The sequence below is a fragment of the Moschus berezovskii genome, chromosome 3 (assembly GCF_049115385.1).
Source record: "Moschus berezovskii isolate FMDL1 chromosome 3, NW_MosBer_1.0, whole genome shotgun sequence".
NCBI classification, from domain to species: Eukaryota; Metazoa; Chordata; class Mammalia; order Artiodactyla; family Moschidae; genus Moschus; species Moschus berezovskii.
The window spans coordinates 40,699,066-40,722,182 of record NC_142462.1 but is presented as its reverse complement, the minus strand read 5'-3'; the positions used below and the strand labels follow the sequence as shown (position 1 = coordinate 40,722,182).

Sequence of the window (23,117 nt, the reverse complement as noted above, 5' to 3'; positions counted from 1 at the left end):
ATGAGATGGTTGGATAGCATCATCAACTCAATGGACATTAACTTGAACAAACTCTGAGAGATAGTGGAGGACAGGGAAGCCTGCAGTGCTGCAGTTCATGGGGTTTCAAAAGTTGGACATGACTTAGCGACTGAAAAACAACAACATATCAAAGCATTGCAAATGTTGATCATCACATAATTATCAAAAGAGGTATATACAAAATTCTGTGGGAATTCCCAGGATTTCAAGACAATCTTGCCAGATCTACGCTATTTAAGAGTGATATGTTCTGGAATCTATGCAGAATCACTCTCATTTTATTGTGCTAACAGACAGTATCTCTTTCTCTTTTGGAACTAACTTGTGTGATGATAAAAGGAACTGGGAATCACATGGTCTAGCCTTCCCAGCCATAGAGATTAGCAGGTGAACTAAGCAGTATAACCAGAGTAGCTCACACTCCTGGACAGAATGGCTGGTCTGAGATGGGCTTGAGATTCAAGCAGGGCCAGTATTTTCAGAAATTTTGTTCAGTCCTCCTTTGATCAAATGTTGTAAGGATGATAGTGGCTGGAATGGAGATATCAGAGTGTATCTGGCACCACAGAAAGAAGCTCTCTGAGAAGGAAATCAAACTGAGCCAAGAATATCAGTGAGAAGAGCAAAAGAAAGGCTTGGTAAAACTGTTCTGTGATAAATTCCCCAGTCACATGAGTCAAGGGACTCCTGCCCTGTCTGTTCCCACCAAAATTCTGAAAAGTATTTTTAAAATTCAATACATTAATTTCATAATTATCTCCAACTACAGAAGCCAAACTGACATGGTATGGAGCCTGAGTGTGACCAGAATGTGGGGGCAAGAGTAGGGAGTTGCACTGGATACAACTCATGACATAAGCAAGTGCCAGAGTAGGTGTGCTTTCATAGTAGTGAGTGAACTTGAAATTTTCATGTGTGTTTTGTTTTTTAAAGGTTGCTTAGAACCCACATTTTACAAATGTTGCATGAGGTACACCTATATATTTGTATACAAACACATGCAAAGATTCAGTGCTTGAGATTTAAGCCCAAAAGAATGTTGACTAGTGATAACAGACAAGTATTCCTCAAGAGAGGGCATCTTTTAATATCAACAAAATATTTGATAGAGCTTCTCATTATCTCCCTGTGGATAAGACAGAGAGCTATAGACCAAATGATACGATTAGTGGATATATGGCTAGTTTAAGAACTATATGTAAAACATTTGATTTTATAGATTTTTTTTATAAACATTTCACTCAGGTTTTACATAGCTCTGAAGCCTTCCCTGATTCGGTCAGAGCACCCAAAAGCTCAGACTTCTCTCCTATAGCACTAATAACAATCAGAAATAATGACTCGTTTTCTATGACAGATTATCTCTTTTTTCTAAAGTCTAGACCAGACATTCCCAAATTGCTGAGATCTTGGACCAGCAGAGTCAGAATTAGCTAGGAACTTCTTAGAAATGTACATTCTCAGGCCATGCCCTGGATCTACTGAAATAGAAAATCTGGAACAGGAACCTCCAGGGGAGTCTGATGCTCACTGAACAACTGTTCTGCAGTCTATGGAGACATGTATCTTCTTCTGAATGAGTGAATGAGTAGACACTCCACATTTTTCATGATGTGAATGAGTCTATTAATGAGGATTAGAATGGTTCCAGTTACCAACTAAAATTTTCCTTAAAAGTGTACCCTATACGCAGGCAGCATATTAAAAAGCAGAGACATGACTTTGTCAACAAAGGTCCATCTAGTCAAGGCTATGGTTTTTCCAGTAGTCATACATGGAAGTGAGAGTTGGACTATAAAGAAAGCTGAGCACCCAAGAATTGATGCTTTTGAACTGTGGTGCTGGAGAAGACTCTTGAGAGTCCCTTGGACTGCAAGGAGATCCAACCAGTCCATCCTAAAGGAGATCAGTCCTGGGTGTTCATAGGAAGGACTGATGTTGAAACTGAAACTCAGCTACCTGATGCAAAGAGCTGACACACTGGAAAAGACCCTGATGCTGGGAAAGGTTGAGGGCAGGAGGAGAAGGGGACGACAGAGGATGAGATGGTTGGATGGCATCACCGACTCAGTGGACATGGGTTTGAGTAAACTCCAGGAGTTGGTGATGGACAGGGAGGCCTGGCGTGCTACAGTTCATGGAGTCGCAAAGAGTTGGACACAACTTAGTGACTGAACTGAACTGATAGGCAGGAAGCAAGCAAATAACTCAGTTTCAAAAACGTGAACATTCCTGTGTCATATGAATTATAATGTTCAAAATCTGTATACCTCAAGAGCCATTTCCCCTGATGATGCTCTCTAAGCAAGGGGATAATAAGATTCAAAAGAGCATGACAGCACAGTAAGAGTCAAAACACAGTCGATGAATGCCCTGGGAAACATCATTAAGCCACCAGCAAATCGCCAGGCTACTCCAAGCAAGAATAAATAATTCTTAGAAAGATGAAACCAGAACAAAAGAAAATGGTGAAATAAAATTAGAAAATATTCTAATGAATGTGTATAATAGACATGTCTTCACTGTATCTGTTATCAAGTTCCCATTGCTTTTTGTTCACTTTTGAAGATAGAAACCTCTCTCTTAAAGTAAGACTTAAATCAGTTTTTAAAGAATCAGTGATATAAAAGAGATAATTAACAAGGACATACAGTATGGCACAGGGAATTCTACTCAGTACTCCATAATGACCTATCTGGGAAAAGAATAAAGAGTGGATATATGTACATGTATAACTGATTCACTTTACTATATAGCAGAAACTAATACAAGATTGTAAATCAACTATACTCCAATAAAAATTTTTTAAAAAAGAATCACTGAGTTTATGGAGTGCTGGTACACTGTTTTGCTATATATCAAGAACACAAAAGGAGCATAATTTGTTTGTATCTATGTATACAATATGCCTATGCGTATACACATGTGCCCATATGTGTATGCATGTATGTGCACACTGTGCATTCTATATTTAATATGTGGTTCTACTTGTCTAGTTCAGTTCAGTTGCTCAGTTGTGTCCAACTCTTTGCGACCCCATGAACCGCAGCACACCTTCTTTAAGCACAGGCCAACTAGATTTTATCATTCTATTCACTGACATTATTACTCAGTGACACAATAAAAACATGATTTTTGAATATTTTTATTATAGCAAAAACAAGATCCATTGTATATTAGATCTGATTCATTTACACTTCAGTAATGTTTTTATTGTTGTTCAGTGCTCAGTTTAGTTCAGTTGCTCGGTCATGTCTGACTCCTGTGACTCCATGAACTGCAGCACACCAGGCCTCGCTGTCCATCACCAACTCCTGGAGTTTACCCAAACCCATGTCCATTGAGTCAGTGATGCTATCCAACCATCTCATCCTCTTTTATCCCCTTCTCCTCCTGCCCTCAACCTTTCCCAGCATCAGGGTCTTTTCCAATGAGTCAGCTCTTTGCATCAGGTGACCAAAGTATTGGAGTTTCAACATCAGTCCTTCCAATGAACACCCAGGACTAATCTCCTTTAGGATGGACTGGCTGGATCTCCTTGCAGTCCAAGGGACTCTCAAGAGTCTTCTCCAATACCACAGTTCAAAAGCATCAATTCTCAGTCATGTCCTACTCTTTGCAACCCCATGGACAGCAGCACACGAGGCCTCCCTGTCCTTCACTATTAACTGGAGCTTGCTCAAATTCATGCCCATTGGGTCAGTGGTGACATCCAACTATCTTGTCATCTGCCATCCGCTTCTCCCCCTGCCTTCAATCTTTTTCAGCATCAGGGTCTTTTCTAGTGAGTCAGCTCTTCACATTAGGTGGCCAAAGTATTGGAGATTCAGCTTCAGTATCAATCTTTCCAATGAATATTCAGGGTTGATTTCCTTTAGGACTGACTGGTTTGATCTCCATGCAGTTCAAGGGATCTTCAGAGTCTTCTCCAGAACCACAGTTCAACAGCATCAGTTCTTCAGTGCTCAGCCTTCTTTATGGTTTAATTAAAGACTAGAGTTCCAAAGAATAGCATGGAGAGATAAAAAAACCTTCTTCAGTGATCATTTTAAAGAAATAGAGGAAAACAATAAAATGGGAAGGAGAAGAGACCTCTTCAAGAAAATCAGAGACACTAAGGGAAAATTTCATGCAAAAATGGGCACAATAAAGGACAGAAATGATATGGACCTAATAGAAGCTGAAGATATTAAGAAGAAGTGGCAAGAATACATAGAAGAACTATACAAAAAAGATCTTCATGACCCAGATAACCACAATAGTGTGATCACTTACCTAGAGCCAGACATCCTGGAATGCAAAGTCAAGTGGGCCTTAGGAAGCATCACTATAAACAAAGCTAGTGGAGGTAATGGAATTCCAGCTGAGCTATTTGAAATCCAAAAAGATGATGCTGTGAAAGTGCTGCACTCAATACACCAGCAAATTTAGAAAACTCATCAGTGGCCACAGGACTGGAAAAGATCAGTTTTTATTCAAAAGCCAAAGAATGTTCAAACTACCACATGATTACACTCATCTCACACACGAGCAAAGTAATGCTCAAAATTCTCCAAGCCAGGCTTCAACCGTACATGAACCAGGAACTTCCAGATGTTCAAGCAGGATTCAGAAAAGGCAGAGGAACCAGAGATCAAATTGCCAACAACTGTTGGATCATCAAAAAGGCAAGAGAATTCCAGAAAAACATCTACTTCTGCTTTATTGATTACACCAAAGCCTTTGACTGTGTGGATCACAAAAAACTGTGGAAAATTCTTCAAGAGATGGAAATACCAGACCACCTGACCTGCCTCCTGAGAAATCTGTATGCAGGTCAAGAAGCAACAGTTAGAACCAGACATGGAAAAACAGACTGGTTCCAAATCGGGAAAGGAATGTAACAAGGCAGTATATTATCATCCTGCTCATTTAACTTATATGCAGAGTACATCATGCAAAATGCCAGGCTGAATAAGGCACAAGCTGGACTCAAGACTGCCGGGAGAAATATCAATAACCTCAGATATGCAGATACCACCACCCTTACGGCAGAAAGTGAAGAAGAACTAAAGAGCCTCTTGATGAAAGTCAAAGAGGAGAGTGAAAAAGTTGGCTTAAAACACAACATTCAGAAAACGAAGATCATGGCATCTGGTCCAATCATTTCATGGCAAATCAACGGGGAAGCAATGAAAACAGTGACAGACTTTATTTTTTTGGGCTCGCTCCAAAATCACTGCAGATGGTGACTGCAGCCATGAAATTAAAAGACGCTTGCACCTTGGAAGAAAAGTTATGACCAACCTAGACAGCATACTAAAAAGCAGAGACATTACTTTGTCGACAAAGGTCCATCTAGTCAAAGCTAAGGCTTTTCCAGTAATCATGTATGGATGTGAGACCTGGACTATAAAGAAAGCTGAGTGCTGAAGAATTGATGGTTTTGAACTATAGTGTTGAAGAAGACTCTTGAGAGTCCCTTGGACAACAAGGAGATCAAAACAATCAATCCTAAAGGAAATCAGGCCTGAATATTCATTGGAATGATGCTGAAGCTGAAACTCCAACACTTTGGCCAACTGATGCAAAGAACTGACTCATTGGAAAAGACCCTGATGCTGGGAAAGATTGAAGGCGGGAGGAGAAGTGGACAATAGAGGATGAGATGGTGGGATGGCATCATTGACTCAGTGGACATGAGTTAGAGTAAGCTCTGGGAGTTGGTGATAGGAAAACCTGGTCTGCTGCAGTCCATGGGGTAGCAAGGAGTCAGACACGACAGAGTGACTGGACTGAACTGAACATAAACTAAATTTAATTTGCCTTCAGTTCAGTTCAGTTCAGTTCAGTTGCTCAGTCGTGTCCGACTCTCCGCGACCCCATGAATCACAGCACGCCAGGCCTCCCTGTCCATCACCAACTCCCGGAGTTCACTCAAACTCATGTCCACAGAGTCGGTGATGCCATCCAGCCATCTCATTCTCGGTCGTCCCCTTCTCCTCATAAAAGAAAGTTCAGCCAAGAAAAGTTTAGCTAAAGAAACATTATTCCAAATTACTTTCAACCCACCTTAATGGAGGAAGGCACAGAAACCCAATCCAGTATTCTTGCCTGGAGAATCCCCACGGACAGAGAAGCCTGGTGGGCTACAGTCCATAGGGTCACAAAGAGTCAGACACGACTGAAGTGACTTAGCATGCAATGGCTCTCTGCATATATTTTCTAAATAGAAATAGCTCTTGGCCATTAAAGGACATTCAACATCATACTTCATACTTCATAAATGCTTGCTCTTTAAAAGCTGTTAATGTTACTCTTCTGATTGAAATTAGTAGATGCACTTCTAAATGAAAATGTCCATAATTTAAACTGTCCTTCCTTTGACCTATTCTAAGTACTTGCTATACTGTAAATATAAGAATATACTTTGTCTTAAGTATTGGAAAGTAAATTTAAAAAGCTTAAGGACTAAGGGTAAGATGAACAATTATATAAATATAAAAATTATAGATTAGAACCTAAGGACAAAAATCAATGTCATTATTTCAAAGATGGAAACACACACAAAGAATGCTGCATCAAAGCCACCTTAATCTCAGTTTCTCCTACTAACACAGACTGGTAAGGCTAACTTTTTAACTAAGACAATGGCAGGTCAACTGCAGAGTTTGGGTTTGTGTCCTTCCTCTGACTAAGTGCCATTTATATGGTAATTAATTTGCATTTTCTAAATGCAGTTACACAGCAATCTGCCACAACTGCATCAGCCTATGGCTGCATGGCTTTTATTGACTGAACCTACTGAGAAACCAAATAATCAAAGAGAAGTTAAACATTATCTTCATTCTGTGAGTCACAGAACACATTTTAAGGCTGTGATCTCCTGACACTAATATTCCTGAAAAAATTTAACTGTTTAAAATAGCAGTAACTGACTGAGCACTCACTATGCACCAGGCACTGTATTCAGTTCAGTTCAGTTCAGTTCAGTCGCTCAGTCGCGTCCAACTCTCCGCGACCCCATGAATCACAGCACGCCAGGCCTCCCTGTCCATCACCAACTCCTGGCGTTCACTCAAACTCATGTCCACAGAGTCGGTGATGCCATCCAGCCATCTCATTCTCCGTCGTCCCCTTCTCCTCCCGCCCCCAACCTTTCCCAGCATCAGTCTTTTCCAGTGAGTCAACTCGTGGCATGAGGTGGCCAAAGTATTGCAGTTTCAGCTTTAGCATCAGTCCTTCCAATGATCTCATGTATTTTCATGGCAGCCCTATGAAGTAAGTACTGATATTATTCCCAGTGTACAGATGAAAAAATCTGAGACTTAGAGCACACAACAAAGCACTAATAAACAGTATGTGTTAGTCGCTATCACGTCTGACTCTGCAACCCCATGGATCCCCATGTGACCCTGCCAGGCTTCTCTGTCCATAGAATTTTCTCCCAGGCAAGAATACTGGAGTGCACTGCTTCTCTAGAGGAACTTCCCAACCCAGGGATCAAACCCTGGTCTCCTGCATCGCATGCAGGTTCTTTACTGGTTGAGCTACCTATAGGGAAGACCTAATAAGCAGTAGATGTGAAAATCAAAGCCAGAAAGGTGAGCTTAGGAGTCCAAATTCTTAAATTTCCTCTGTGCTACTTAAACACACGTGCTATATATCTGCTCATTTAACTGTCTAAGGAACAAACTGTAGTTTGTTCAAAATAGGAAAAGGGGTGGATAAATGAGGCATGTAGATGACTGAACATAGCCTGTACCTTTCCTTCCTCATCACATGGAGTGTGGATCTGGAAATAGTCTTTTGAGGTACAGGGAGGGCGCTCCATACACTCGCTGGATCCTTCTTCTGCAACACAAGAATGCATTTCAGAAATGAGTCATTTATGTTGTGATCCTACGAAAAAGGCAAACATGAAAACAAGCAAACAAACAAAAAGCAGACAAGTGAAAAGTAAAAATAATCTTGCCAGAAGAATTTAGGTAGAACTAGTTAGGCCTAGAGCAAATGAAGGCCTGGATTTTTATTTTTCCTAGTGCAATAAAATGTTTCCAAGGTACACAAGAAGCATATCATAGCTTTCTAAGAAAACATTAGATTTCCTCCATTATCACTCCATGTTGTAAATCTGGAACAAATTAAGTTTCTAAGTACATCTCCATGACAACGAATCATCTAAAAGTACAATATGAATTTTCTTAGGCAAGTATGCTGCTGCTGCTAAGTCACTTCAGTCGTGTCCGACTCTGTGCGACCCCATAGATGGCAGCCCACCAGGCTCCCCCGTCCCTGGGATTCTCCAGGCAAGAACACTGGAGTGGGTTGCCATTGCCTTCTCCAATGCATGAAAGTGAAGTCGCTCAGTCATGTCTGACTCTTAGCGACCCCATGGACTGCAGCCTACCAGGCTCCTCCATCCATGGGATTTTCCAGGCAAGAGGACTAGAGTGGGGTGCCATTGCCTTCTCCTTTAGGCAAGTATAAACATATCCAAAACAGCTACCTGGGGGTTGTGGAACAGAAAACATGGACAAAAAGAAAACTTCTGAAGAAAGAGGTAATTAGAAGTTCTATTTTATCCACTAAGTATGAATTCATTTCAGGACTTTGGTTTCTGGCCCACTGTTTTCATCACATTGCATGTGAGATTTCTGGCTTATGACTATACACTGTCCACAAACATAAATTTAGCAGAAAAGATCAAAGAGTATAAACTGGAGACTCATCTTACCCGAAAATTGGGAGTCCTCATCACACCTGATGCATTCTTTGGCTCCCTTCTCAGAATAGGTGTTTCTGGGACACACTTGGCAGATGAATGAACCTGGTTTATCGCTGAAGGTGCCAGGCTTGCATGGAAAGCATTCTGATGTGTAGGCCACCCCTGTGTGGTAACAGGAGACAGAGCATGGAGAAAGAACCCTGTACCACCCCTAAGTGGTAATGGGAGACAGAACATGGAGAGAGAACCCTGTACCACCCCTAAGTGGTAACGGGAGACAGAGCATGGAGGGAGGACCCTGTGTTACCCTGTGTGGTAACAGGAGACAGAGCATAGGGGGAGGGCCCAAGAGCAACAAATCAGTGTGTCCTTGCTTCTGCTACCAGAAGTGAAAGAGAAATATTACTAGTAAGCTCAACCCAGGTCTTTTACATACCATTAATTCAACATCACAAATGTATTTACTATTTGCAGAGAGCTGGGATGCATACTGAATTGAACAATGAAGTACAGTGAACAGTTAACAGATTCAGATTTTGATAGAGGTATATAATCAGTGTATGAGATTCCACAGCAAGATGGCAGAGTAGAAGGATGTGCGCTCATCTTCTCCTGCAAGAACTCCAAAATTACAATTCACTGCTGAGCAACTGTCGACAGGAGTATGTTGGATCCCACCAAAAAAATATACCCCACATCAAAGGGCAAAGGAGAAGTCCCAGCAAGACAGCAGGAGGGATGAAATCACATTTAGAACCAAACCCCATACCCACCAGAGATGCTCAGAGGGCTCAAACAAAACCTTGTGTGCACCAGAAGACTCCTCAGAGACTGAGCCAGACCTGCCTTTGAGATCTGGCTTTGAGTGTTTGAGTGTCTCCTGTGGAGGTATGGGTCAGCAATGGAGTGCTGCAGGGGCAGAGGCTCTGGGTGCAGCAGACCTGGGTATGGCATAAGCCTTCTTGGAGGAGGTCGCCATTAACCCCACCATAGAGCCGCAAGAACTTACACAGGACTGAGGAAACAGACTCCTGAAGGGCACAAACAAAACCGTGTGTGCAAAAGGACCCAGAGACTCCACAGAGACTGAGCCAGAACTGTGTCTGAGTGGTTCCTGCAGAGGTATGGGTGGTATGGGTCACCAGTGACCTGCTTCAGGGGCAGGGGTTCTGAGTGCGGCAGACCTGGGAATGGCATAAGCCCTCTTGGAGAATGTCACCATTAACGCCACCATAGAAGCACCAGAGCTTACACAAGTCTGGGAAAACCGACTCTTGGAGGGAACAAGCAAAACCTTTTGCACACCAGGACCCAGGAGAAAGGAGCAGTGACCCCACAAGAGACTGACCCAGACCTGCCCGTGAGTATCCAGCAGTCTCTGGCGGAGGTGTGGGTCAGTGATGGACTGGTGCAGGGTCAGGGGCACTGACTGCAGCAGCACACCTGCATGGGACCCACTGAAGGAGGCCGCCATTATCTTCATCACCTCCACCATAGTTTGGCCTCAGGTCAATCAACAGGGAGGGAACACAGCCCCACCCATGAACAGAAAACTGGGTTAAAGATTTACTGAGCATGGCCCCACCCATCAGAACAAGACCCAGTTTGCCCCTCAGTCAGTCTCTCCCATCAGTAAGCTTCCAAAAGCCCTTTATCCTTATCCTTCAGAGGGTAGACAGAATGAAAACCACAATCACAAAAAACTAATTAAACTGATCACATGGGCCACAGCCTTGTCTAATTCAATGAAACCATGAGCCATTCCATGTAGGGCCACCCAAGATGGACAAGTCATGGTGGAGAGTACTAACAAAATGTGGTCCACTGGAGAAGGGAATGGCAAACAACTTCAGTATTCTTGCCTTGAGAGCCCTATGAACAGTATGAAAAGGAAAAAAGATAGGGCACTGAAAGATGAATTCCCCAGGTCGGTAGGTGCCCAATACGCTACTGGAGAACAGTGGAGAAATAACTCCAGAAAGAATGAAGAGATGGAGTCAAAGCAAAAATAAAACCCAATTGTGGATGTGACTGGTGATGGAAGTCTGATGCTGTAAAGAGCAATATTGCATAGGAACCTGAAATGTTAGGTCCATGAATCAAGGTAAATTGGAAATGGTCAAACAGAAGATAGCAAGAGTGAACATCAACATTTTAGGAATCAGTGAACTAAAAGGGACTGGAATGGGTGAATTTAACCCAGATGACCATGATATCTACTACTGTGGGCAAGAATCCCTTAGAAGAAATGGAGTAGCCCTCATAGTCATCAAAAGAGTGTGAAATGCCGTAATGGGGGTGCAATCTCAAAAACGACAGAATGATCTCTGTTCGTTTCCAAGGCAAACCATTCAATATCACAATAATCCAAGTCTATGCCCCAACCACTAATGCTGAAGAAGCTGAAGTTGGACAGTTTTATGAAGAACTACAAGACCTTCTAGAAAACCCAAAAAAAATGTCTTTTTCATTATAGGGGACGGAATGCAAAACTAGGAAGTCAAGAGATACCTGGAGTAACAGGCAAATTTGGCCTTGGAGAGTAGAATGAAGCAGGGCAAAGGCTAACAGGGTTTTTCCAAGAGAATGCACTGGCATAGAAACACCCTATTTTAATAACACAAGAGAAGACTCTACACATTGACATTACAAGATGGTCAATAGCGAAATCAGACTGACTATATTCTTTGCATTCAAAGATGGAGGAGCTCTATCAGTTCAGTACAGTTCAGTCACTCAGTCGAGTCTGACACTTTGTGACCCCATGGACTGCAGCACACCAAGCTTCCCTGTCCATCACCAACTCCCAGAGCATACTCAAATTCATGTCCATAGAGTCAGTGATGCCATCCAACCATCTCATCCTCTGTCAACCCTTTCTCCTACCACCTTCAATCTTTCTCAGCATCAGGGTTTTTTCCAAATGAGTCAGTTCTTCATATCAGGTGGCCAAAGTATTCAAGCTTCAGCTTCAGCATCGGTCCTTCCAATGAACATTCAGGACTGATTTCCTTTAAGAATTGACTGCTTTGATCATCTTGCAATCCAAGGGACTCTCAAGAGTGTTCTCCAACACCACAGTTCAAAAGAATCAATTCTTCAGCGCTCAGCTGACTTTATAGTCCACTCTCATATCCATACATGACTACTGGAAAAACCATAGCTTTCACTAGACGGATCTTTCTTGGCAAAGTAATGTCTCTGATTTTTAATATGCTGTCTACATTGGCCATAAGTTTTCTTGCAAGGAGCAAGTGTCTTTTAATTTCACGGCTGCAGTGATTTTGGAGCCAAAGAAAATAAAGTCTGTCACTGTTTCCATTGTTTCCCCATCTATTTGTCATGAAGTAATGGGACCAGATGCCATGATCCTCGTCTTCTGAATGTTGAGTTTTAAGCCAACTTTTTCACTCTCCTCTTTCACTTTCATCAAGAGACTCTTTAATTCTTCTGCACTTCTACGCCATAAGGGTAGTGTCATCTGCATATCTGAGGTTACTGATATTTCTCCCAGCAATCTTGATTCCAGTTTGTGCTTCATCCAGCACAGCATTTCTCATAATGTACTCTGCATATAAGTTAAATGAGCAGGGTGACAATATACAGCCTTGACATACTCCTTTCCTGATTTGGAAACAGTATGTTGTTCCATGTACAGTTCTAACTGTAGCTTCTTGACCTGCATACAAATTTTTCAAGAAGCAGGTCAGGTGGACTGGTATTCCCACCTCTTGAAGAATTTTCCAGTATATTGTGATCCACATAGTCAAAGACTTTGGCGTAGTCAAAGAAAGCAGAAGTAGATATCTTTCTGGAACTCACTCATTTTTTCAATGATCTAACAGAGGTTGGCAACTTGATCTCTGGTTATTCTGCCTTTTCTAAATCCAGCTTGAACATCTGGATATTCATAGTTCATGTACTGTTGAAGCCTGGCATGGAGGATTTTGAGAAATACTTTACTAGCATGTGAGATGAGTGCAACTGGGCAGTAGTTTGAGCATTCTTTGGCATTGCCTTTCTCTGGGATTGTAATGAAAATGGACCTTTTCCAGTCCTGTGGCCACTGCTGGGTTTTCCAAATTTGCTGGCATACTGAGTGAAGCACTTTCACAGCATCATCTTTCAGGATTTGAAATAGCTCAACTGAAGTTCCATCACCTCCACTAGCTTTGTTTGTAGTGATGCTTCCTAAGGCCCATTTGACTTCACATTTCAGGATGTCTGGCTCTAGGTGAGTGATCATACCATTGTGGTTATCTGGGTAATGAAGATCTTTTTTGTATAGTTCTTCTGTATATTCTTGCCACCTCTTCTTAATATCTTCTGCTTCTGTTAGGTCCATACCATTTCTGTCCTTTATTGTGCCCATCTTTGCATGAAATGTTGCCTTGGTATCTATAATTTTCTTTAAGAGTTCTCTAGCTTTTCCCATTCTATCGTTTTCCTTTATTTCTTTCCATTGATCGCTGAGGAAGGCTTCCTTATCTCTCTTTGCTATTCTTTGGAACTCTGCATTCAAATAGGTGTATCTTTCCTTTTCTCCTTTGCCTTTCACTTCTCTTCTTACACAGCTATTTGTAAGACCTCCTCAGACAACCACTTTGCTTTTTTGCATTCCTTTTTCTTGGGGATGGTCTTGATCACCGCCTCCTGTACAATGTCACAAATGTCTGTCCATAGTTCTTCAGGCACTCTGTCTTTCAAATCTAATCCTTTGAATCCATTTTTCACTTCTAATAAGGGATATGATTTAGGTCATACCTGACTGGTCTAGTGGTTTTCCCTATTTTCTTCAATTTAAGTCTGAATTTGACAATAAGGAGTTCATTATCTGAGCCACAGTCAGCTTCCGGTCTTGTTTTTGCTGACTCTATAGAGCTTCTCCATCTTTGGCTGCAAAGAATATAATCAATCTTATTTCAGTGTTGGCCATCTGGTGCTGTTCATGTGTAGAGTCTTCTCTTGTGTTGTTTGAAGAGGGTGTTTGCTGTGACCAGTGCATTCTCTTGGCAAAACTCTACTATCCTTTGTCCTGCTTTATTCTGTACTCCAAGGCCAAATTTGCCAGATATTCCAAGTATTTCTTAACTTCCTACTTTTGCATTTCAGTCCCCTATAAGAAAAAGGACATCTCTTTGGATGTTAGTTCTAGAAGGTCTTGTAAGAGAAGCTCTATACAGTCAGCAAAACAAGACCAGGTGCTGACTATGACTCAGATCATGAACTTATTATTTTCAAATTCAGACTTAAATTGAAGAAAGTAGGGAAAGCCACCAGACCATTCAGCTATGACCTAAATCAAATCTCTTATGATTATACAGTGGAAGTGACAAATAGATCAAGAGATTAGACCTGATAGAGTGCCAGAAGAACCATGGACAGACGTTTGTGACATTGTACAGGAGGCAGTGATCAAGACCATCCCCAAGAAAAAGGAATGCAAAAAAGCAAAGTGGTTGTCTGAGGAGGCCTTACAAATAGCTGAGAAAAGAAGAGAACCAAAAGGCAAAGGAGAAAAGGAAAGATACACCCATTTGAATGCAGAGTTCCAAAGAATAGCAAGGAGAGATAAGAAAGCCTTCCTCAGTGATCAATGCAAGGAAGTAGAGAAAAACAATAGAATGGGAAAGACTAGAGATCTCTTCAAGAAAATTAGAGACACTACAGGAACATTATGCCCAAAGATGGGCACAATATAGGACAAAAATGGTATGGACCTAACAGAAGCAGAAGATCTTAAGAAGAGGTGGCAAGAATACACAGAAGAACTATACAGAAAAGGTCTTCATGATCCAGATAGTCATGACGGTGTGATCACTCACCTAGAGCCAGACATTCTGAAATGGGAAGTCAAATGGGCTTGAGGAAGCATCACTAAGAACAAGGCTGGCTGTGGAGGTGATGGAATTCCAGTTGAGCTATTTCAAATCCTAAAAGACAATGCTGCACCTAAGATGCCAGCAAATTTGGATAACTCAGCAGTGGCCACAGGACTGGAAAAGGTCCGTTTTCATTACAATCCCAGAGAAAGGCAATGCCAAAGAATGCTCAAACTACTGCACAATTGTACTCACACACAAGCAGAGTAATGCTTTAATCCTCCATGCCAGGCCTCAACAGTACGTGAACCGTGAACTTCCTGATGTTCAAGCTGGATTTAGACAAGGCAGACAGAGGAACCAGAGATCAAAGTGCCAACATCCATTGGATCATAGAAAAAGCAAGAGAGTTCCAGAAAAACATCTACATCAGCTTTATTGACTACACCAAAGCCTTTGACTGTGTGGATCACAACAAACTGTGGAGAATTCTGAAAGAGATAGAAATACCAGACTACCTGACCTGCCTCCTGAGAAATTTGTATGCAGGTCAAGAAGCAACAGAACCAAACATGGAACAACAGACTGTTTCCAAATTGGGAAAGGAGTATGTCAAGGCTGTATATTGTCACTCTGCTTATTTAACTTATATGCAGAGTACATCATGAGGATCGCTGGGCTGGAAGAAGCACAAGCTGCAATCAAGATTGCTGGGAGAAGAAATATCAGTAACCTCAAATATGCAGATGACACCACCCTTATGGCAGAAAGTGAAGAAGAACTAAAGAGTCTCTTGATGAAAGTGAAAGAGGAGAGTGAAAAAGCTGGCTTAAAACTCAACATTCAGAAAATGAAGATCATGGCATCCGGTTCCATTACTTCATGGCAAATAGATGGGGAAACAACGGAAACAGTGACAGACTTTATTTTCTTTGGCTCTAAAATCACTCTGTTGGTGACTGTAGCCATGAAATTAAAGGCTCTTGCTCCTTAAAAGAAAAGTTATGACCAACCTAGATGCATATTAAAAAGCAGAGACATTACTTTGTCAACAGAGGTCCATCTAGTCAATGCTATGTTTTTTCCAGTAATCATGTATGGATGTGAGAGTTGGACTATAAAGACTGCTGAGCACTGAAGAATTGATGCTTTTGAACTGTTGTGTTGGAGAAGACTCTTGAGAGTCTCTTGGACTGCAACGAGATCAAAGCAGTCAATCCTAAAGGATATCAGTCCTGAATATTCATTAGAAGGACAGATGCTGAAGATCCAGTTTTTTGGCCACCTGATGGATGAACTGACTCACTGGAAAAGACCCTGATGCTGAGAAAGATTGAAGGTGGTAAGAGAAGGGGCTGACAGAGGATGAGACTGTTGGATGTCATCACCAACTCAATGGACATGAAGTTGAGTAAGCTCCGAGTTGGTATGGACAGGGTAGCCTGGCGTGCTACAGTCCATGGGGTCGCAAAGAGTCCGACACGACTAAGTGACTGAGCTGAACTGAATCAGTGTACAAGCTCAGCTATCAAAACAACTTCATTAATCAGAAATGGAGTAAATTCTGATTCCTTCCAATTCTGTACCATTCTCTTCTCTCTGTGTCTACCAGTTCCCTTTTTCTCCACTGCTCACTAGTTACATACAGACAAGACCCATGAGACCCAGGGAAAAGCTGACTTTTCTTCAGGTTTGTAAGTCCAGGTATCACCAGCAGATGTCCCTATAACTAATGAGTTAGCTTCACAGGAAGAAGCACACTTATCCCATAGTAAAATGTAAATCAAAGTTAAATAAAAGAGAATCACTGCTTTAATTAAAAGTAGCTCTGATAATGAACCATGCCAGAGCATACTGTCCACTCTCAGGAGTCAGAAAATGCAGTTGGTTAAGAGAGGCAAAAGGTGTAGGAGACAGACCAAGATATTTATTTCACTGTTATTTTTATGGATATAGTCGTGACCTGTATAAGTACTATGCCAGCACAAGGAAGTCTTCTTGAATGAAGAGTAGGCTATTAAGATTGTTAGCTTTTATTTCAAGACACCTACAACTGTCATTATTTTTACTTTCTCACACAGATTAAATAATTCAGTTTAAGGATAGGAAAAACAAACAGCCAACTTGCCAGAAATAAAACCAGAGTCTTAGGCCAATATGATGCCTAACCTGCTAATTTTTGTCCCACATCCCCTTGAACCAGCGAAGCCAACAATATAGTCAATATTTTAAAATGGGATAGGTGACTACTAAAGGAGACAGATGTGAAATACCTTCAATTGTGATATTTTTTACCAACACTGGCTTGACTGCCTTGGAACCCATAAGGATGCCTGTCGTTCTCCAGTACAGTATGTTTGTGCCTGATTTCAACATTACCTATAAAGAAAACACAAGGCACTCAGGTCACATGAACCATGCTACTTCCAACCATACCTATATCAAAGCTAATCCCCTGTACACTTTTCAACACATTATAATGAAACACAATTATCTGGAACCCACAAATTTAAATCAACTACTTATTGAGACTTAAGCTTTGCTTAAATTCACATTTTGTAAAAAAAAAAAAAAAAAAAGGTTCCCAACCCCAAAAATACAGTAAGAGGGAGGATCAGAAAATTCTTCAAGCATGAAAGAAGATAAAATGATTTTCAAATCATTTGCATGAAGACTTGGTTTATATTTAAAAGACTCAATTTAGATTGAGAGGCACTTAGCCCAATTACATACTGATTGCTGGCACTATTCATAAGTAAATCTCTGGGCTCTGAAAACAAAAAGGTAATAGAATGAGTTTGCTTCCTTTTAAAATTACTTAACAAACAACACTGCAACAGCAACAAAATAAAAATAGGACTGTTCTTATAGAATAGCCTGATTTGACTCTATGGTTCCAGAATTTAAATGATACAATGTCTAATATTTGCTTCCTTTGCCATCAGAACATTTTTATCAAATTACTTTTCCCATCAATTTCATGTTGATTCAGTCAACTAAACTAATGAAATTTAAAGACACTTACTCCTTGGAAGGAAAGTTATGACCAACCTAGACAGCATATTAAAAAGCAGAGACATTACTTCGTCAACAAATGTCCATCTAGTCAAGGCTATGGTTTTTCCAGTAGTCAGGTATGGATGTAAGAGTTGGACTATAAAGAAAGCTGAGCGCCCAAGAATTGATGCTTTTGAACTGTGGTATTGGAGAAGACTCTTAGTCCCTTGGACTGCAAGGAGATCCAACTGGTCCATCCTTAAGGAGATCAGTCCTGGGTGTCCATTGGAAGGACTGATGTTGAAGCCAAAACTCCAATACTTTGGTCACCTGATGCAAAGAGCTGACTCATTTGAAAAGACCCTGATACTGGGAAAGATTGAGGGCAGGAGGAAAAGGGGATGCCAGAGGATAAGTTGGTTGGATGGCATCACCGACTCAATGGAGATGGGTTTGGGTAAACTCCGGCAGCTGGTGATGAACAGGGAGGCCTGGCGTGCTGCGGTTCATGGGGTCGCAAAGAGTCAGACACAACTGTGTGACTGAACTGAACTGAAAGGTGTTTTGCTTTCTCATTTGCCACCCTTATTCTTATTTGGAGTCTGGCTGGGTGAATTCAAGCAGTATAAAATTAAAACATATCTGACTACCTCACCCTGCCAGAGAGTCAGAAAAGCAGTACGTTAAATACTTTACCTTTGTGTTAAGTCTTTGTAAGTAAAGAAAGCATATTTGCTGCCAAGGGTTACTTGTACCTTCAAAGCCCAGAGGACTGAAAGCTTAAGTGAATGGATCTTAATTGGTACTAATATCACTTCCAGACATACAGATCAAAAATACTACTCTGAAAGGGTGCATTATATTAATCACTAAAGGATGAGGTATCTGCTACAACACAAATCAAGGATGGACGGTCACTTATTGAAACAGTGTTCAATCTACACTGCAGGCACCATGTTCAGTTCAGTTCAGTTCAGTCGCTCAGTCGTGTCCGACTCTCCGCGACCCCATGAATCACAGCACGCCAGGCCTCCCTGTCCATCACCAACTCCCAGAGTACACTCAAACTCATGTCCACAGAGTCGGTGATGCCATCCAGCCATCTCATTCTCCGTCGTCCCCTTCTCCTCCCGCCCCCAACCTTTCCCAGCATCAGAGTCTTTTCCAGTGAGTCAACTCGCTGCATGAGGTGGCCAAAGTATTGCAGCTTCAGCTTTAGCATCAGTCCCTCCAATGAACATCCAGGATTGATCTCCTCTAGAATGGACTGGTTGGCTCTCCTTGCAGTATAAGGGACTCTCAAGAGTCTTCTCCAACACCACAGTTCAAAAGCATCGATTCTTCGGCGATCAGCTTTCTTCACAGTCCAACTCTCACATCCATACATGACCATGGGAAAAACCATAGCCTTGACTAGACGGACCTTGGTTGGCAAAGTAATGTCTCTGCTTGTTAGGCCCTCCCTATGTATCCTCTCAATGGACATGAGTTTGAGCAGACCCCGGGAGTTGGTGAAGGACAGGGAAGCCTGGCATGCTGCAGTCCATGGGGTCACAAAGAGTCAGACGTGACTGAGCAACTGAATAACAGATGTATCCTCTCATTTAACTCTGCAAGATTGGTCCCATTTCTCATATGAACTATTAGAGTCAAAGAGACAAAGTCAATTGCCTAAAGAAATAAAACAACTATAAACCAGAGCTGCTGCTGTTGTTTAGTCGTTATTTCTGATTTTTGCAACCCGATGGACGATAGGCTGCCAGGCTCCTCTCTCCATGGGATATCCCAGGTAAGAATACTGGAGTGCTTTGCCATTTCCTTCTCCAGGGGACCTTCCTGACTCAGGGATCAAATTAGGGTACAGTTTTTGAACTGTGGTGTTGGAGAAGACTCTTGAAAGTCCCTTGTACCGCCAGGAGATCCAACCAGTCCATTCTAAGGGAGATCAATCCTAGGTGTTCATTGGAAGGACTGATGCTAAAGCTGAAGCTGCAATACTCTGGCCACCTCATGCGACGAGTTGACTCACTGGAAAAGACTTTGATGCTGGAAAAGGTTGGGGGCGGGAGGAGAAGGGGACGACCGAGAGTGAGATGGCTGGATGGCATCACCGACTCTGTGGACATGAGTTTGAGTGAACTCCAGGATTTGGTGATGGACAGGGAGGCCTGGCGTGCTGTGATTCATGGGGTCGCGGAGAGTCGGACACGACTGAGCGACTGAACTGAACTGAACTGAACTTTACCATGTTCTGTTCGTTTCTGCTGTACAGTAAGTGAATCAGCTATACATGCACACATATTCCCTCTTTTTTGAATTTCCTTCCCATTTAGGTCACCACAGAGCATTTGGTAGAGTTTCCTGTGCAATACAGCAGGTTCTCATTTGTTTTTTATACCTAGCAATGGCAAGCCACTCCAGTACTCTTGCCTAGAAAATCCCATGGATGGAGGAGCCTGGTAGGCTGCAGTCCGTTGGGTCGCTAAGGGTCGGACACGACTGAGCAACTTCACTTTCACTTTTCACTTTCACACATTGGAGAAGGAAATGGCAACCCACTCCAGTGTTCTTGCCTAGAGAATCCTAGGGACAGGGGAGCCTGGTGGGCTTCCGTTTATGGGGTCACACAGAGTCAGACACGACTGAAGTGACTTAGCAGCAGCAGTATATATGTCAATCCCAATCTCCCAATTCACCCCACTCCCTTCCCCACTAGTGTCCAAACGTCTGCTCTCTACATCTGTGTCTCTGTTTCTTCCTTGTAAAAAGGGTCATCTATCCCATTTATCTAGCTTTTAAATCTATGTCTCACTCCAAAGGGACAGTGCCTCAAATAATAACAGATTCAGAGACTGTGTTACCTGATAATCACCTTCAAACAATCAGGGTTGTCCTCAAAGAAATAAGCAGTTTACCAGACACAACCAGAAAGGGTAGAATTTTGAACAATGGGTAACAGATAGAAAGCAGGTTTCAGCTCCAGACATGGATGAATTTTGTGATATACAGAGCTGTGCAAAACTGGGGTCAGAACAGTCCCCAACAAGACAAGTTTTAAAATCACTACTTGGGGTGACTGCAGAGAAAGCTGGATAAAAGAAACTCAGTTCAGTTCCATTGCTCAGTCGTGTCTGACTCTTTGCAACCCCATGGCCTGCAGCACACCAGGCTTCCATGTCCATCACCAACTCTAGATCTTGCTCAAACTAATGTCCATCAAGTCGGTGATGCCATCCAACCATCTCATTCTCTTCATCCCCTTCTCCTCCTGCCTTCAACCTTTCCCAGCATCGGGATCTTTTCCAATGAGTCAGTTCTTCACATCAAGTGGCCAAAGTATTGGAGTTTCAGCTTCAGCACCACTCCTTCCAATGAATATCCAGGACTGATTTCCCTTAGAATAGACTGGTTGGATCTCCTTGCAGTCCAAGAGACTCTCAAGAGTCTTCTCCAAAACCACAGTTCAGAAGCATCAATTCTTCAGTGCTCAGCTTTCTTTATAGTCCAACTCTCACATCCATACATGACCACTGGGAAAACCATAGCTTTGACTAGATGGACCTTTGTCAGCAAAATAATGTCTCTGATTTTTAATATGCTGTGTAGGCTGGTCATAGCTTTTCTTCCAAGGAGCAAGCGTCTTTTAATTTCATGGCTGCAGTCATCATCTGCAGTGATTTTGGAGCCCAAGAAAATAAAGTCTGACACTGTTTCCATTGTTTTCCCATCTATTTGTCGTGAAATGATGGGACCAGATGCCATGATCTTCGTTTTCTGAATGTTGAGCTTTAAGCCAACTTTTTCACTCTACTCTTTCACTTTGATCAAGAGGCTCTTTAGTTCTTCTGCACTTTCTGCCATAAGGATGGTGTCATTCTGAGGTTATTGATATTTCTCCTAGCAATCTTGATTCCAGCTTCTGCTTCATCCAGCCCAGCGTTTCTCATGATGTACTCTGCATATAAGTTAAATGAGAAGGGTGACAATATACAGCCTTGACATATTCCTTTCCCTATTTGGAACCAGTCTGTTGTTCCATGTTCAGTTCTAACTGTTGCTTCTTGACCTGCATTCAGATTTCTCAAGAGGCAGGTCAGATAGTCTGATATTCCCAACTCTTGAAGAATTTTCCACAGTTTGTTGTGATCCACACAGTCAAAGATTTTGGCATAATCAATAAAGCAGAAGTAGACATTTCTCTGGAACTCTCTTGCTTTTTCTATGATCCAATGGATGTTAGCAATTTGATCTCTGGTTCCTCTGCCTTTTCTAAATCCAGCTTGAATATCTGGAAGTTCATGGTTCATGTACTGTTGAAGCCTGACTTGGAGAATTTTGTGCATTACTTTGCTAGCATGTGAGATGAGTGCAATTGTGCGGTAGTTTGAGCATTCTTTGGCATTGCCTTTATTTGGGACTGGAATGAAGACTGACCTTTTCCAGTCCTGTGGCCACTGCTGAGTTTTCCAAATTTGCTGGCATATTGAGTGCAGCACTTTCACAGCATCATCTTTTAGGATTTGAAAAGCTCAATTGGAATTCCATCACATCTGTGGTTAGCTTTGTTCACAGTGATGCTTCGAACTCAAGGATCCATCCAATGCCAAGAGTCACTGATTATCTTTCATGTGATTACCACATCTGTAAACTTACATACCCAGAGGCTCTGTATATTAATTCTGAGTAGACTTCATTCCTTTTAATGCCTCCCTTGAAAAGCAGGACAGTTGAAGTGTGATAGGAAAGAGCAGGGAGAGGGAGCTAAGGAGAAAGGAGAAAGAAAGAAAATAATACTAGAAAGAGCCTGAGTCCGTGAAACTTAGGGGCAATTTCTTCCCTAACTAGAAATTTCTAAATTAAAAGATAATTTTTTTTTCTTTAAAATAAACTTTTAAAAATAAGTTTGAGAAAAGAAAGGAGAAGAAGGGTTGGTAGGAGAGAAGAGCAGAGAGAGACTTACAGAATGAGAGCCCCATTCTCCATTGTCTGTGAGTTTTACCCACTTGTCAGCGGTGGTGTCCATCTCCTGGCACTGATCATTCTGAATCTGTGGAGTAAACATAAGGGCCAGTAAAGCTCAGTGAACAGTGTTTTTAATTAGATGTGTCACTCACCACAGGACAGGCTACAAGAGCTTCTTTCAATGTGCAAGAAAACAACAGCCACAAGTAATTCTCAATAAGTAAACACACCAGATCTCTGGAGTCTGAATGACAACTGAACATGAGTACGTAGTTCTAAGTGAATCTTTCTCATTATTGTAACAAAAAGACAAGCCCATTAAGAAGTCAGAAACTGGGCAAGCAGGAGCATGGAAGGCAGAGGAGGAGAGGGCAGTAAACACTGAAAATTCACATAGAGGAGAAAAAATCATTGCAAAAATGTAAAAGCTTGTATTCACCATGCAGGCCCAAAAGTATAAAAATAAAGTTTATTTTTATAAGATTTAGGGCCATTTAAACCTTAAATTAATAAATAAATGAAATCTGCTTTGTTTTCAGTTCCCCGAGACTTAACCCAAATGTGTACATAAGTGGCTATAGCCAAAGTCAAAGACCCCACCTGGTATT

The 23,117-nt window shown here is 41.8% G+C and overlaps 1 protein-coding gene across 7 annotated transcripts in view; it reads right to left on the bottom strand.

Moving 5' to 3' along the window:
- The window catches only part of ELAPOR2 (endosome-lysosome associated apoptosis and autophagy regulator family member 2), a 233,610-nt gene that overhangs the window by 61,736 nt on the left and 148,757 nt on the right, over nucleotides 1–23,117 (bottom strand). For 5 of the 7 annotated variants that reach the window (XR_016036918.1, XR_016036917.1, XR_016036920.1 and 2 more), the window contains 4 exons: nucleotides 22,508–22,594; nucleotides 16,824–16,929; nucleotides 8,738–8,890; nucleotides 7,766–7,854 (listed from right to left, as the gene is read on the bottom strand). Coding sequence is in view for 1 of the 7 variants with exons in the window: in XM_055420627.2 (XP_055276602.2) it covers nucleotides 7,766–7,854; nucleotides 8,738–8,890; nucleotides 16,824–16,929; nucleotides 22,508–22,594 (435 nt within the window). In the remaining 6 variants the exon portion in view is untranslated. The remainder of the gene's footprint in view (nucleotides 1–7,765; nucleotides 7,855–8,737; nucleotides 8,891–16,823; nucleotides 16,930–22,507; nucleotides 22,595–23,117) is intronic. The other 2 variants (XR_016036922.1, XR_016036919.1) reach the window with 2 other exon arrangements.